This window comes from Aulostomus chinensis, chromosome 10, assembly GCF_037954235.1.
Source record: "Aulostomus chinensis isolate RoL2024-O1b breed Wild chromosome 10, RoL_Achi_v1.0, whole genome shotgun sequence".
NCBI lineage: Eukaryota > Metazoa > Chordata > Actinopteri > Syngnathiformes > Aulostomidae > Aulostomus > Aulostomus chinensis.
In genome coordinates this window covers 14745855-14761250 of record NC_141329.1, presented here as the reverse complement: position 1 = coordinate 14761250, position 15396 = coordinate 14745855, and the positions used below count along the sequence as shown (strand labels likewise).

Genomic DNA, 15396 nt, shown 5'->3' with positions numbered 1-15396 from the left:
CAGTAAGGCTTCCTCATCTTCTCAATCTACATCATGTGAGGTAAGTTTGCACCTGCTCTTCATGTTTTTACCATCACAATGGGCTAGACCTAAATTATTAACATGATTTGACTGTCATGTGCACAATGCTAATGTTAGCATTTAGCTGAAAGGCAACCTAGTTGACCTTCTAGTCCAACTGGGACTCACACCACATAGAGCATATTGCATTTCGGTTGTATTCTATCAAGTGGTTCCTCGACATTTAAGTAATTTAATACACTCTTTCTCATATAAATGTGAAAGAAGCATTCAGAGTCACCAGAAATCTGATTTAATATTTATAGAAGAGAAATGTACACAGGGTTCCTGCGTGCTACATCCAAATCATGCTACTGTGATCAAACCACCAACAAAATCAGACCCAACAATGACCATGTACAGCATCCAAAAGCTATACATTTAAGTACCCATCAAAATGCTCTAAAAATAATCAGAACATTAAATAAAACCGACTGCAATTTATACACATATGTTTATGCACCAGCTCAGGATTGTGTTTAGTGAGCACAAATCATACTCCTGCCTGAGGACACGCACACACACACGCACACACATAAGGAACATGCTGCTCAACAATATGATGCAGTGCAAGAATGCCCTGAGAAGAAACAGCTGTATCACATATTTACAAAAGCCATACTTTCCTTTTCAGTACTGACCTCCAGCTCAGCCTGGAGCACAATTAAGTCTGAATAACCAGTTCAGTTGAAGTGAAATCTTAATGTGGGACATGTGTTTTTAGTAATTTGTCATTGGAGCCAAGATGTGTGTTCAGCCAGAAAAGGATGTCATGTTGTTACAACTTGGTTTGATCAGGGACAAGGAGATGCAACACGGGAATATCCGGTGCTATAATAGCAGCTTTATTGCCAGATGTTAGTTTTACACCCCACACCCATTGTGAATAATGGTAAAAACAAAACAACTCCACCGGAGCGACCAGCCACACAGGGCAACACAGAAAGGAAACAAAAGTGTAAGCAAAACCAAAACCTGAACAGGAGGGGCTCACCAGCCTCGCCTCAACCGCCACACCACACGAATCACACAGATCATGCTAATGCTGCTGCTTTACTGCTAATGGAGCCATGCGAGGGACGACATCCACAACCGTGCAGAGTCGCAACCGACATCTGGCTCCGCTCTCGCTTTTGACTCCTCCAGGTGCCACTGGCTGACTGGATTGGCTGGGGAGGAGGCCAATCAGGGTGCAGGGTTGGCTCTGGGGGCCAGCAGAGGCAGGCGAGGGAGAAGGAGGTGACAGCCCAGGGATGTTACAGGGCGCCATCCATAACACATGTGATCATTGTGTGTTGCAGAAACAAAAATCTGTTCTGAGTAAATGTAGGATCATCTTGTGAGAAATGCCAACAGCACAGGGCTGTTTCCTGCTACATCATGTCATGTGTTATCGTTAAACATTTTTGACTATTTAAAAGGGTTCAATATTATAATACCTGCTACTGGGTGTTTCCAAGCATACCATTATATACTATAGTTTAAAAAGGTAGTTGACTTGCTAAAATTTGGACCCAAGCGAGTTTTGTGGTGTTACAACAAAGTATTGGAGGAATCAAAACATTGCCCTCAATATTGTTACAGAGAAAGGTGTGTGAAGCAAAATTTTAGTGAGGACCAAAATTTGGGCCTGGACATACAATGGACCTCATTTATCTCCTGAGAATGGAAACAGCCACACGTCTGTGTGTAAAAATCACCTTACAGCTGAACACACTTATTTTACACACCTGAATTTATTGACAGAACTAAGGCATAGGATGAGAAAGACAGCATTAAAAAGTTGGCACAGAAAGAGTGCAAGAAAAAGATGAGAAATTGTGTTGCTAGTTCAGAGATTGTTGCCTGACATTATTATCCATTATCACTCTGAAGTAATTTTAGTTTGATACACTTGCCAGGTAAAAGCTTACAGATACACTTTTAAAGGATACCATACGAGTAGCCTAGGCAAAGCAAGGCAAGTTTTTTTGTATAGCACATTTCAGCAACAGGGCAATTCAAAGTGCTTTACATAAAACAAACATAAAAAGATATTCAACATAATCAGAGAAAGTAAGGACAGAGAAAGACATTCAACACAATTAGAAGAGTTACATTGCAGCTAAAGTAAAGTTAGAGATTGAACGCTAAACAGGCAGATATAAGTTACAGTGCACTGTGAGATACTGATCAGAGGCCTCAAGTTTGATTTAATAATAGGCCACGGCAAACATATGGGTTTTCAGCTGTGATTTTAAAGAACAGAGTTTCAGCAGACCTACAGTTTTCTGGGAGTTTGTTCCAGATATGTGGAGCATAGAAACTAAATGCTGCTTCTCCGTGTTTGGTTCTGACTCTGGGGGACAGAGAGCAGACCTGTTCCTGACGACCTGAGAGGTCTGGATGGTTCATAATGTACCAGCAGATCAGAAATGTATTTTGGTCCTAAACCATTCAGTGCTTTATAAACCAGCAGTAGTCTTTTAAAATTAATTCTTTGGCAGACAGGAAGTCAGTGTAAAGACCTGAGAACTGGAGTGATATGATCTACTTTCCTGGTCTTAGTGAGGACTCGAGCAGCAGCATTCTGAATCAGCTGGAGCTGTCCGATGGATTTTTTAGGGAGACCTGTGAAGACACCGTTACAGCAGCCGAGTCTACTGAAGATAAACATATGGACAAGCTTTTCCAAATCCTGTTGGGACATCAGTCCTTTAACCCTTGATATGTTCTTCAGGTGATAGTAGGCTGACTTTGTAATTGTCTTTATGTGGCTGTTAAGATTCAGGTCTGTGTTCATGACTACACCAAGATTTCTGGTTTGGTTTGTGCTTTTTAACATAACCAATTGAAGCGGAGCACAGACTTTTAATCGCTCTTCTTCGACTCCAAAAACAATTACTTAAGTTTTATCTTTGTTCAGTTGAAGAAAATTATGGCACATCCAATCATTGATTTATTCAATGCACTTACTTAGTGTTTGTATTGGGTTATAGTCTCCTGGTGATATGGTTATGTAAATCTGTGTGTCGTCTGCATAATTATGGTAAAATATCTTGTTGTTTTCTATAATTTGAGTCAGAGAGAGCATGTAGATGTTGAATAGGAGTGGCCCCAGAATGGAGCTTTGGGGAACCTCACATGTCATTTTTGTCTGCTCTGATGTGTAATTACCTAGAGACACAAAGTAGTCTCCGTCCTTTAAGTATGATTCAAACCAGTTTAGTACTGTTCCAGAAAGTCCCACCCAGTTTTCCAGTCGATCTAGTAGAATGCTGTGGTCAACCGTGTCGAAAGCAGCACTGAGATCCAGCAATACTAGGACTGAAATTTTGCCATTGTCTGAGTTTAAGTAGATGTCGTTAAAGACTTTGACAAGAGAAGTCTCGGTGCTGTGGTGCGGTCCAAACCCTGACTGGAAAACATCAAAAGAGTTGTTTAGAGCTAAGAAGTTGTTAAGCTGTTGAAAAGCTGCTTTTTCAATGATTTTGCTTAAAAACGGGAGGTTTGATACAGGCTTATAATTGTTCATTACTGAGTTGTCTAGATTGCTCTTCTTTAAGAGCGGCTTTATGACGGCAGTTTTCAGGGTGTGTGGAAAGACACCTTAGAGAAGTGACATGTTGACAATCTGCAGAAGATCTGGGGCCAAGCAACTAGAAATTGTTTTAAAGAAGCCTGTTGGCAGAATATCAAGACAGCAGGTGGAGGATTTCAGATTTAGTATAATGTCTTCCAGGGTTTTAATGTTGATCGGATTGAATTGTATCATGCTACTGGGGTTAGTACGCAGGGACAACATATATCCTGTACCGGATATTGAGGCACTGACTGTTTGTCTAATTTTCTGGATTTTATTAGTGAAGAAGGAGGCAAACTCATTACATGCACTGGTGGACAGAAGTTCAGAGGCTGTTGATACTGGAGGGTTTGTTAGCCTATCGACTGTAGCAAATAAGGCACGTGCATTATTTTTGTTTTTGGTGATGATGTCAGAGAAGAAGGATCACCTTGCATTTCTCAGGTCTAGGTTAAAGATACAAAGTCTCTCTTTATAGATCTGATAGTGAACCTGAAGACTTGTCTTTCGCCACCTGCGTTCGGCTTTCCGACACTCTCTTTTTTTCAACTCTGACCAGCGTGGCATTTCTCCATGGAGATCTTTTCTTACCAGAGACCATCTTCACCTTGGTGGGCGCAATGGCATCCATCACATTTGTAATTCTAGAACTAAAATTTTCTACAAGCTCATTGACTGAGAGCCATAAGAGAGCAGGCAGAGGAGTAAAACTCTTATTAAAAACTTCACTGGTGTTGTCAGTGTTAAGCCGTTTGGTAATTACCTCTGTCTGAGTAGTAGTGTGCACAGAAATAGCACTCTCAAAAAACACACAGGAGTGATCAGAGATAGCAACATCAGTAACCATAACTTTAGGTATGTTCAGGCCCTTGGAAATAATTAAGTCTGGAGTGTGACCTCTGTTATGTGTGGGCTCTGTTACATGTTGGGTCAAACCATAGTTATCAAGGAGACAGCACAATTCTTTAGTGCCTCTGTCCTGGGGATTGCCAACATGAATGTTAAAATCACCAACAATCACTACACAGTCAAAGTCAATACAGATTATAGACAGCAATTCAGTAAAGTCATCATAAAAGTTCACACAGTATTCAGGAGGTCTGAGGACGTTAAGAAATATTCCTTTGATAGTTTAACTTAAGGGCCACATATTCAAAGGAGCCAAAACTACCATAATACATCCGCTTACATTGCATTGAATCCTTGAAAAATATAGCTACTCCCCCTCCTTTTTTATGCTTCCTCGTTTCACTCATAAAACTGAAGTTAGGGGGGGTTGACTCAATAAGAACGGTTGCACTGTTGTCTTGTTCTAACCAGGGTTCAGTTAAGAACATTAAGTTAAGATTGTGCTCGATGATAAAGGCGTTGATTAAGAATGTTTTTCCAGCTAAAGATCTGACATTTAAAAGAGCTGAATGTAGTGTGCTAGAGAAATTATCTGTACTATTTTTCAATGCCTAATGTGAAATGTTTGCGTTTCTATTGATATATGGGAACAAAAACATTTCCCATTAGGGAATGTTACAGCACTGCATTACCTAAATGAGTTCAATACTCAGTTATGATGTTATTAATTGATATAGGCTATATATTTATTGATAGAACAAAGAGGCAGAGGATGAGAGAGGCAGAGGATGAGAAAGACAGCATGAAGGAGTTGGAACAGAGTACAAGAAACAGGTGAGAAATTGTGTTATTAGCTCAAAGATTGTTGGCTAACATTATTGCTCTGAAGTATATTATTGTGGCAGCTGGCTGTATTGCTCTCTGCATCTTTCCCTAAGCCAGTTCTCTAATTTGACTGTTAGGAAATTAGGGAGATTTAGGGGCTCTGGGTCCCCTGTGTGGGGTTCTGTAATGGATGCATGGCTTCAGGGCTCAGCCAAGGAGGCAACAGGGACGGAGGGTGCATGAGGACAACTCCTTTGAGGATGAGATGGCATGGCAAGCAGGTGTCTCCACTTAACTGCTGGAGACTTCCATTGTAGTCAGAGCCTTGGATGGAAAGTTAACTGCATAACCAACCAAACCACTCCTCTCCAGCTACATGTTTCTGGAAATCACTGAGTCCTTGTCCTTCAACGTTATGCACTCTCCCTTGGCTCCCGTTGTTCTTTGCCTCAACTGGCTTGTTCTCCACTAAATGTCTGAACTCTTGCCAAGCCTGGTGAGCTCTGTTTTTTGACTGTTTTGAATTTCACCATCATCTACTCTCCTGGACAAACAAACACCAAATCAGATGCTCTCTCCAGACAATTCTCTGTTGCAGACTCCTCCTCGAGCCAGGACACAATCCTGCCTCCCTCCTGTATTGTGGGAGCTATTATGTGGGAGACTGATTCCAGCATGAAAGAATCACTCTGAGAACAATCAGATCCTGGAAACATCCCCCCAGTAGATGCTTTGTCCCAGAGGCGGTGAGATCTAAAGTTTTGCAGTGGGGCTTTGCTCAGGGTTCACCTGTCATTCAGCTAACAGAATTTTTCAGCTTCTTCAGGGTCATTTTTGGTAGCTGTGCATTGACGCAGAAACACATGCCTTTGTCACTGCCTGCCAGGTGTGTGTCTATTGCAAAGTGTCCCACAAGCCTCCTGCGGGTCTCCTTCATCAGATCATCTCCATCTCCCAGTCACCCCTGGTCCCAAATTGCTGTGGATTTTATAACCCACCTGCCCTCTTCTAAAGGTAATGCAGTGATGCATAATGCAGTGCAGTGATGATAGTCATGATCATGGATTGGTTCTGGATCATGTCTGTACATTTCATTACCCTGCTTAAACTCCCCTCCACTCAGGAGACAGCAGATCTACTGGTAATTCACGTTTTTAAACTCCATGGAATCTCAGTGGATTGTCTCAGACTGGGGGCCTCAGTTCATTTTTCAGGTCTGGAGAGCTTTCTGTTCTGCTCTGGGGGTGTCAGTCAGCCTGTCCTCTGGATACCACCCTCAGTCGAATCGGCAGGCAGAGCAGGCTAACCAGTACCTGGACCATGCGTTGCATGGCAATCCAAAAGCTGGTGCCTTTGAGCATCCACCCGCCATGGACTGAATATGCCCACTACTCCCACTCCAGCTCTGCAATGGGGATGACTCCTTTCAAATGTGCCCTGTGGGATCTGCTTCCTCTTTTCCCAGCCCATGAGGGGAAGATTGCAGTCCCATTGGTGCAGCATCATCTCCGCCCCGGCAAAAAAAGGCAGATTTTCACCAGATGTGTAATGTCTAAATGAAATGTTGATGACACTGCAGAGACCCCCTTCCGCTAGGATACATAGTTGGCAGCCTTCATGAAGTGTCCAGGGTGTGATAGTCGACGGTTCAGTTTTGGTAGCTTCTCCAGCATTTCAGCCAGCTGAGTGAAGGTCGGCCTTTCTTCAGCCTGAAAAGACCAACAGGCTGACAAGATCTCCTGTAGGGACATTTGGAGGAGGGTTAATACATAACAGAGGATGAGTTTACTTGTGTTTCTATGAAAGGATTGGTTGGACATTCACCTGCAGGTCACATCTAATCTAATCTGATCTTTCCCCACCTCTCTCCCTCCGGGAGCAGGAGGTGAGGAAAAATCTACGGGCAGTAAACCCCAGGAAAGCTGCCAGTCCCGCCAGTCCCGATGGTATCCCGGGGGCGGTGATTAAAGCATGTGCAGACCAACTAACGGGGATCCTCACCAAACTTTTCAATCTCTTCCTGACACATGCCACCCTCCGCACATGTCTGAAGGCCTCCACCATCATCTCCATCCCCAAAAAACTTGCCATAGCTAGCCTGAATGACTACAGACCAATAGCCCTGACGTCTGTAATCATTAAGTGTTTTGAGCGATCAGTCTCCAAGCACATCAGAGACTGCCTCCCTCGCTCCCTCCCTTGACCCCCACCAGTTTGCTTACAGAGCAAACCGGTCCACGGAGGACGCCATCGCTCAAACGTTTCACACAGCACTGAGCCACCTGGAGACCGGGAAGAGCTATGTGAGGATGCTCTTTGTGGACTTCAGCTCAGCGTTCAATACGATCATCCCAGACATTCTCCACGACAAACTCCTGCAGCTCCGTATCCCCCTTCCCACCTGTAACTGGATTAAAAACTTCCTGTCAGCCACCCTCAGTCGGAGAGACTCAGCTCCTACCATTCCTCCACACTCTCACTCAGCACCGGATCCCCTCAAGGCTGTGTCCTGAGCCCTCTGCTGTTTGCCCTGTACACCCACAACTGCACTCTAACCCATCCAACCAATCGCATTATCAAATATGCGGACGACACCACCATGGTTGGACTAATCCGTGGCGAGGACGAGACAGCGTACAGGGCTGAGGTAGAGAAACTGTCTCACGGGTGCTCAGACAACAACCTGACCCTGAACGTCCATAAGACCAAAGAACTTATTATGGACTTCAGGAGAAACAGACAGTTCCGCACCCCCCTCCTCATAAATGGAGAACAGGTGGAAACTGTCACCACCTTCAGGTTTCTGGGCACCCACATCTCCTCTGACTGCTCCTGGACCTACAATGTCAGGGCCCTGGTGAAGAAGGCTCAGCAGCGGCTGCACTCTCTGCGTGTCCTCAGGAGGAACAGCCTGGACCGTAAGCTGCTGCTGGGCTTCTACCACTCCTCCATGGAGAGCGCCCTGACCCACAGTCTAGGAGTGTGGTACGCTGGCTCCATAGCAGAGGATAGGAAGGCGGTGCAGAAGGTCATAAACACTGCCCAAAATATCATCGGTTGACCTCTGCCCACCCTGGAACACATCTCCTCATCCGACTGCCTCAGGAGAAGCAAGGCCATCACAGCTGACCCTACCCATCCTACCCAACCCCTGTTTGACCTGATGCCCTGAGGCAGGCGCTTCAGGTCAATTAAGTCCCGTACCAGCAGACTCACAAACAGCTTTTTCCCCTGGGCCATCAGGACTGCCAACACCCACAAACACAGTTAAATACACACACACAACTGTCTTGACCCCCCCCCCCCCTCCCCCGATCAACCTACCTCATTCTGTACAGCACCTTAATTTGTTCTCTGTACTTTGAAATTTCCTTTTTGCACCTTTCACTTTTTTTGGTTACATCTTGTACATTTCTATGGTTTCTATTTTTTTATTTTCTATTTCTATTTTTTCTTTATTTCTATTTGCTTTCCAAATTCCAATGAAACCAAAAAAGTATTATATTACCGGATGTGCTGCTCTCTCTCCTGTTAAAACTCAATATGGCTCACTGATTAGCAAATCTCTCTTTCTCTCTCTTTCTCTCTCTCTCTCTCTCTCTCCACAATTAAAATAAACAATAAACCATACAGCTCATCCAAAACAAGAAGTTACATCTTTAGGAATGTGTGCTTTTTATTTTTGAGAACCACTAACATTTTTAGCAGCATAACATAGAGAGAATTGGGTTTTGGAGGGTGTGCTTAATTTGGCAGGTGTCTAACTCTGCCACATTCAGTGACAACTGCCACTTACTGATTTTTTTCTCATCTCCAAAGAGACTCGCTGCGCTCAGAGAATACTAGATTTCATAGGCTTGGTGGCAAAATTGAGTCAACCCTTTAGTAAGCTAAAGTTCATGCAGCAGACTCACTGTGACTTCCTTGCTCAGATTGGCATCCATTAGCACCTTCTTGATGCCCTTGTTGCTGCCGACAAGCCAGATTTTAGCTTCCACAGGCTGGTTGGTAATAGGCCATTCTCTGACCTGCAGCTCATACCATATAGTGCTGGAAGACAAAAAAAAAAAAGTCCAACAGGCAGAAGTGTGACGACTGTGGAATAACCCCAAGCACAAAATTCTTTAAGGGCTCTAACCTAACTTTTCCACTGGTATCACTGGTGCTAACAAGAACATGATGCAACTGATAACTCCTTTTTTGTGGTTACATTATAGGTTTAATCAAAGATTTTTGCATGCTAATAAATAGTTGTCTTAATTTACTTTACTTATTTTACTTGATGACCTTGTTTGCCCTGTACAGTGTAGGATGTGGATGATTTGGGGGCGGCACCATGGCATATGCTCATGCAGAGTAGCATTTGCACATGAGCATTGTTTGCATATTCATAGTATTTGCACATGCACTGTTTCACTTAATTTCCACACAACAGCCAAGCTGTTCGCTGCCATTCTAGTCAATTCCCACAAGAAGGTGGGAATTGCATAGCATCCTGAACATGATGCAGCCACTCAACAGAGGAGACTGCAGGAAATCTCTTATCTTTGGAAAAATTGATCAGTATCCATCCCCTCAGTAACTGATGTACAATCTGATTACCAATCTAGCTACTTTAGAAAAAAACAATATCAGGCAATACCCAAAAGCATAAACGTCAGCAGCTTTGGAGAAAGGCAGCTGGTCCTCATCAACTACTGGGCTCATCTTTTGAACAATCTCTGGAGATAGATAGTAAATCCAGCCCTGAGGTATCCTCAGCATGTTCTTTCTCCTAAAGACACAGAGACACACACACACACACTCAGCAGAGAATTTTTTTTTTTTTTTACATTGTGGTTAATGTCACACATACCTGTCCTCTTGTACCACACAAGACATCCCAAATAGTCCAAAGTCTGTAATGACTACTTTGTTTGCATCATAGAACACATTCTTAGACTTCAGATCTTTGTGAATGATGCCTTTGGCGTGCAGGTAACCCATCCCCTGTTAAAGACACAGATATGCTGAACACAAGACATTTCAGAGACATTCTAATTAATTTTTCATTTAAAACACCAGTGTGCAGAACTAGATCTTGATAAATGCAGATTTGCCTTTTTAAAATGTACACAGAAACACAAATGTAGATATAACAATATGTTCATGAACTATTCTTACAGCTGCAACAGCTATAGCTAAAATGCCATTTAGCCTGGCTTTTTGTTGTCTCTATACAGGAACCAGGAAGCTACACAAAGCTTTGTCACCAAAGCATAGTTCCAGCATATACAGACAAAAAATAAAGAAAACAAGACAATGATTTTAGAATGATAAAAAAATGCAGATATGAGCCTTGTTTTTACTTTTGACATTTCAAGTGACAAATCGCTCCATTTCTACCACTCCATGACTATTAGCTGAGGTGTTCCACAAGGGACTTTTCTCTGACCAATTCTCTTCAGCCTCCATAGCCTTATGGTCTTCAGTGCTACAGTAAGGAATCTGGGAGTTATCTTTTATCAGGATCTGCGGCCTCATTTATAAAACCTGGCGTAGGATACATACTAAAAGTTTACGTACGCCGAAAAGCTGGAAAGTGCCTACAAAAAAAAATCTGATTTGTAAAACCGTGCATACGCAAACCTGCACGCACTTTCCCTTTATAAATCACAGTCCAGCCGAAAAGTTGCGCAGCAGGATTTGATTCATGTCCCTCCCTCTCCACACCCACAATTCACCATGTATGGTCATGCAAATTACCTCATGAATGTGTTTTGCATTTCACGTTCAATCATGGCATCAACCAGACGAAAGAGGAACTTTTTAGAGACCGAGATGGAGGTGCTTGTTGATGAGGTGGTGGCAAGACGGAAAACTTTATTCGGTGGTCATTCAAGTGGAATTACCAACAAATGAAAAGCCACTGAATGGCATGCCGTGGCCACGGCGGTAAGCACGGCTGGCACGGAGCGCAGCGTCGCGGAAATAAAAAAGAAGTGGTCTGATCTGAATGTGGAGGCAAAGAAAAAAGTGGCTTTGCACCACCGGAGCGAGGCGGCTACAGGTGGCGATCAGAAAACACATGAAATGTGCACGTGTGACACTAGTGTTTTAACAAACGGCTCCGTTATCCATCACCGCATATGTGGTGAAAGTTCGTAAATCAACATTGTAAAAACACAAACAAAAAAAGGATTTAGTCACATTTATCTTTAAACAAAATCTGATAAATGCATGTGGAATTTGTTCTCTTGCACATGTAGTCTACATTTGTAAACTAGGGTATAAAAAATCTCTGAATCTGCTAAATCAAAATATTCAAAGCTAAAACTATTGGTTACATTTCAAATTAAATGTTGTGAATATAAATCCTAAATATAGCTGCATCGAAATGCTAAATCTAACTGTGTGTTCACATGAAACGCGAATTTGTGCATTCGCGTGAACAGTTTCCATTCAAAGTCTATGCAAATGCGCGAATGACGCAAATGTTCAGTCAGGCGGTGCGAATGAGACGAATGCATGAGGTGAAATTTCGCCATTCGTGCAAGTTGAAAATATTCAACTTTGGCGAAACATTCACGTCAAGACAGCCAATCAGCATCGAGGATGTCCCGATGTCACAGCTGACTGTGTCGCAACATGGAGGACAAGTTGATTGTGGTTGCGTATGCACTTCCAAGCCCGGTTTGTGCATAAGCAAGCTTTATAAATGAGGCCCCTGACCTTTAACTCCCACATAAATGACAGACTGCCTTCTTTCATCTATATAACAATGCCAAGATCAGGCACATCTTGTCTCAAAAAGATGCATAAAAACTTGTTGATGCATTTGTTACTTCCAGGCTGGATTACTGCAATTACCACCAATCAGGATACACCAATTAGTCTCTAAAAGCTTTTCAGCTGGTCCAAAACTCTGTTACACATATACTGAAAAGAAGAAGTTGTAGAACATATCATATCTCTCCTGTATCAACTTCTCTGCATTGGCTCCCTGTCAAGTTCAGAAGAGAATTCAAAATTCTTCTTCTAACTTATGAAGCCCTCAACTATCAGGCACTTCCTGTCTGACAGTGCTCATAGTTCCTTACTATCCAGCAAGAACCCTCCACTCCCAGGATGCAGGGTAACTTGTTGGGGTCTGGCCCCATTCTACTTTTGGAGACTATAAACCACAAGAAAAAAACCAAGTAACTCAAAGTGAACATGTCACATGCAATGCTTTGCAAACACAATTTAATCTTAGACTGAACTCAAAAACACTATAGCAACATCCTCATGCTCTCCAAAAAATAATGTCTGCAGAATGATCATACACATGTCCAGTATGTTCAGCATGTCCCAGTAGTTATGCATTTCAGTGGCTATAGACAGTTTCAAACTGTGCGCTTTGTGTTACAAAGTGATCTGTCTTTCCAGCTCCTTCAAGGGTCAGATGGATGTAAGAAGTAAGTATATTCATTAAAAATGTAAATGAAAATTGTATCAGATTTATGTTTGATATGTGAACAGGCGAAAGGTGTGTACTGAACTATACTGGCCAATTGTTATATTGCCTGATGAACTGCAATTTATTAAGTGCACAATGAGGGAGTGAAACCTTGAATACGCTAAAGACCTGGGGCCTCATGTATCAATACTTGCGTGGATCTCTTACTAAAAAACTGCTGTCGCAAGAATCGCAAAAGTTGCATACGCACAAAAAAATCCGGATGTATCAATATGTGCGAGCGCCAGAATCCACGAAGGTTTCCTTGATACATCCCAATCAGCGTGGAATTGAGCGCAATGTTGGAGCGACTGGGCCGCCCCCGTTACGCCCACCGATAAATACGCAAATTTATTTAAATAGGGTCTCTGTTGTCCGCACTCGCAAAATAATGTCAAAGAAAAAGAGGTTCACGGCGTGGAGTTTGGCAGCCTGTCCAGTGGTGTCAGGATAAACAATGAAAGTTGTGAGTGGGATAAGAAGTGAGAGGTTGAACGCGGTGGTTTCGGAGCAACACACCCCCGCGGAGATGGAGAAAAAAGAGGTGGGACCTGTTATTGATGTGATATAGTTCCCTTCTAATCACCAGTGTTGTTTATCATCATGTTCATACATCTTAACCACTTCTAATGACGGAAAGAACGAGTCGCTACGCGTGTTTGAGGTTTTATGACGACTGTAGAAAAGTGTTGGCTCCTCCTTTACTGAACAATCAAAGTGATACAAAGCACAGTTTTCCTCACTAAACCTCCGTGAGCATCACTACATCATCAGCTTGCACCACTGCTAGCGCTCTGAAAGATTTCCTCTCTATTTCTAATGCATGTCGGCAATTCTGACTTCCTAAATAATGCAAGCTAAATGTATGACTAAATTCAACACATTGCATTTATTGATTGCGCAAACTACAATGATCAATTGGCTTAAATTTAAATAACAATATGGAAAATGGCACGAACAGGACCTCAAGGTGGAGGTCAAGCGGTGTACAGCTGCCCTCCGGAGGACTGAGGGCCAGACAGGTGAGGGTCAGGGAGAGGGGCACCTGACGGAATTTGAGCAGCGGGTGACGGCAGTCACGGGCATCCGCCGCCTGGCTCCGTGAGCCAGGGTAAGTGGCAACTCCATTTCTTACGCAACATTTCCACATGCTTTGCCACAGATGTAAAGGCAACAAATACACAGAATCAGCCATTTAAATTAACCAATATGTTTAATGGAAATTGATCCATCAGCCATGCCGCTGACGTGCAGCACCCCCGCCGGCTCCTGCACCAGCCCATCTGTCTGCTCAGAGTCATCCGCCAGGACCAACGACATTCGGGCCCCGGCCCCAGTAGAAGCAACAGGCCGACAAGAGGCGGACGGTCCTCCAGCCCACCCGGACCCAGCGGCGCATCCTCTGGCTCACACGGATCCAGTGGGAGGGTCCTCACACAGGCGGTCCTGCAGTCGCAGGAGGACATAACTGGGATCAATGAGCAGCTCGACCACCTGATAAATGTTCTGGAACGTTCAGTGGTCAAAATAAATTAATCTGGCTTCATGAATCGTGTAATAGCTTCTTACCCATTCACATTGTGGAAATGAAATTCATGTGTGCGAGGACAGCTGCCCGGCCGGGATCCATGTCCATCCCTCCAGCCTCTGCGCATCAATGATCTGCACATTTGAGTGGAAACCCTTACGATGAACGTAAGCGTGTTCCTCATGGGACAGCGCTTTTATGGCATTATGAGTGCACTTATTAGAGAATTAGACTTTAGAGAAAACAGCTATTGTTGCAAATTGCGCTTTAATATTGGCCTGTTCAACCGCACCGTAAGGGAATTTAATGTACCTGCGGGAGAGGCGGATGATCAGGTCCACCATCCAGGGCAAGGCCCGGCTGAGGGTCGACTGGCTCTCCCCGGATCGGTCCGCCATCTCCCGCTGGAAGGCTTTTTTGTGCCCGATGTGCGGTTATCAAATAATGTCAGTTACCAAATACCGCCACAGGGTGTCGCCAACAGACCAAAGTGAAGTTAATGCAAGAATCCGCTTTCTGACAACTTCTACGGCACCTCCAGAGTTGATACACAAGGCCCCTGGTTCTTGACCACACAAGCTAAAAATTACTTTCACAAGCTGCTGTTGTCGTGGTGCATGTAGACCAGAATGACAAAGAAGGACACAAACATAATAAGCAGAGGAGGACTGGTGTTGACCATGGAGCCAGAAGAAAACCTTCATGGTTTGTGTTCTCTTCTTGCCCGAAGGCTGGTAGAAAAGGCTCCAGCCCCCTCGTGACCCTTAACAGGATAAGCTGTAGAAAATAGATGGATGGATGGATGGATGGATGGGTGACATACTACAAACTAAACAGTAGTTTGTTTTTTCAAAGAGATTTTTGCATTCTTGGTCAAAGTCAATGTTATTAACATATTCAATCACAATTAACTAAGTACTGGTCAAAAATTTGAGAGTCAGTCAATGAATGTAAACATAGGGGGTGGAACTGCAAGAAATCCCACAGTTGAGGAAAACTCAAAATTGACTGGTGAAAAAAGAAATCAACCAATTATGTGTGTGTGTGTGTGTGTGTGTGTGTGTGTGTGTGTGTGTGCATATATATGTGTGTGTG

General features: G+C 43.5%; 1 protein-coding gene and 1 long non-coding RNA gene across 7 annotated transcripts in view; one reads left to right on the top strand and one right to left on the bottom strand.

Moving 5' to 3' along the window:
* The window catches only part of LOC147254492 (uncharacterized), a 54853-nt gene that overhangs the window by 9834 nt on the left and 29623 nt on the right, over positions 1-15396 (top strand). The gene's annotated exons all lie outside the window — the stretch shown is intronic.
* The window catches only part of LOC147254489 (kinase suppressor of Ras 1-like), a 116582-nt gene continuing 101546 nt past the window's right edge, over positions 361-15396 (bottom strand). For all 6 annotated transcript variants that reach the window (XM_086216136.1, XM_086216138.1, XM_086216135.1 and 3 more), the window contains 4 exons: positions 10152-10285; positions 9939-10070; positions 9211-9346; positions 361-7035 (listed from right to left, as the gene is read on the bottom strand). In XM_086216136.1, the coding sequence (XP_086072262.1) occupies positions 6889-7035; positions 9211-9346; positions 9939-10070; positions 10152-10285 (549 nt within the window). In that variant the 3' untranslated portion in view covers positions 361-6888. The remainder of the gene's footprint in view (positions 7036-9210; positions 9347-9938; positions 10071-10151; positions 10286-15396) is intronic.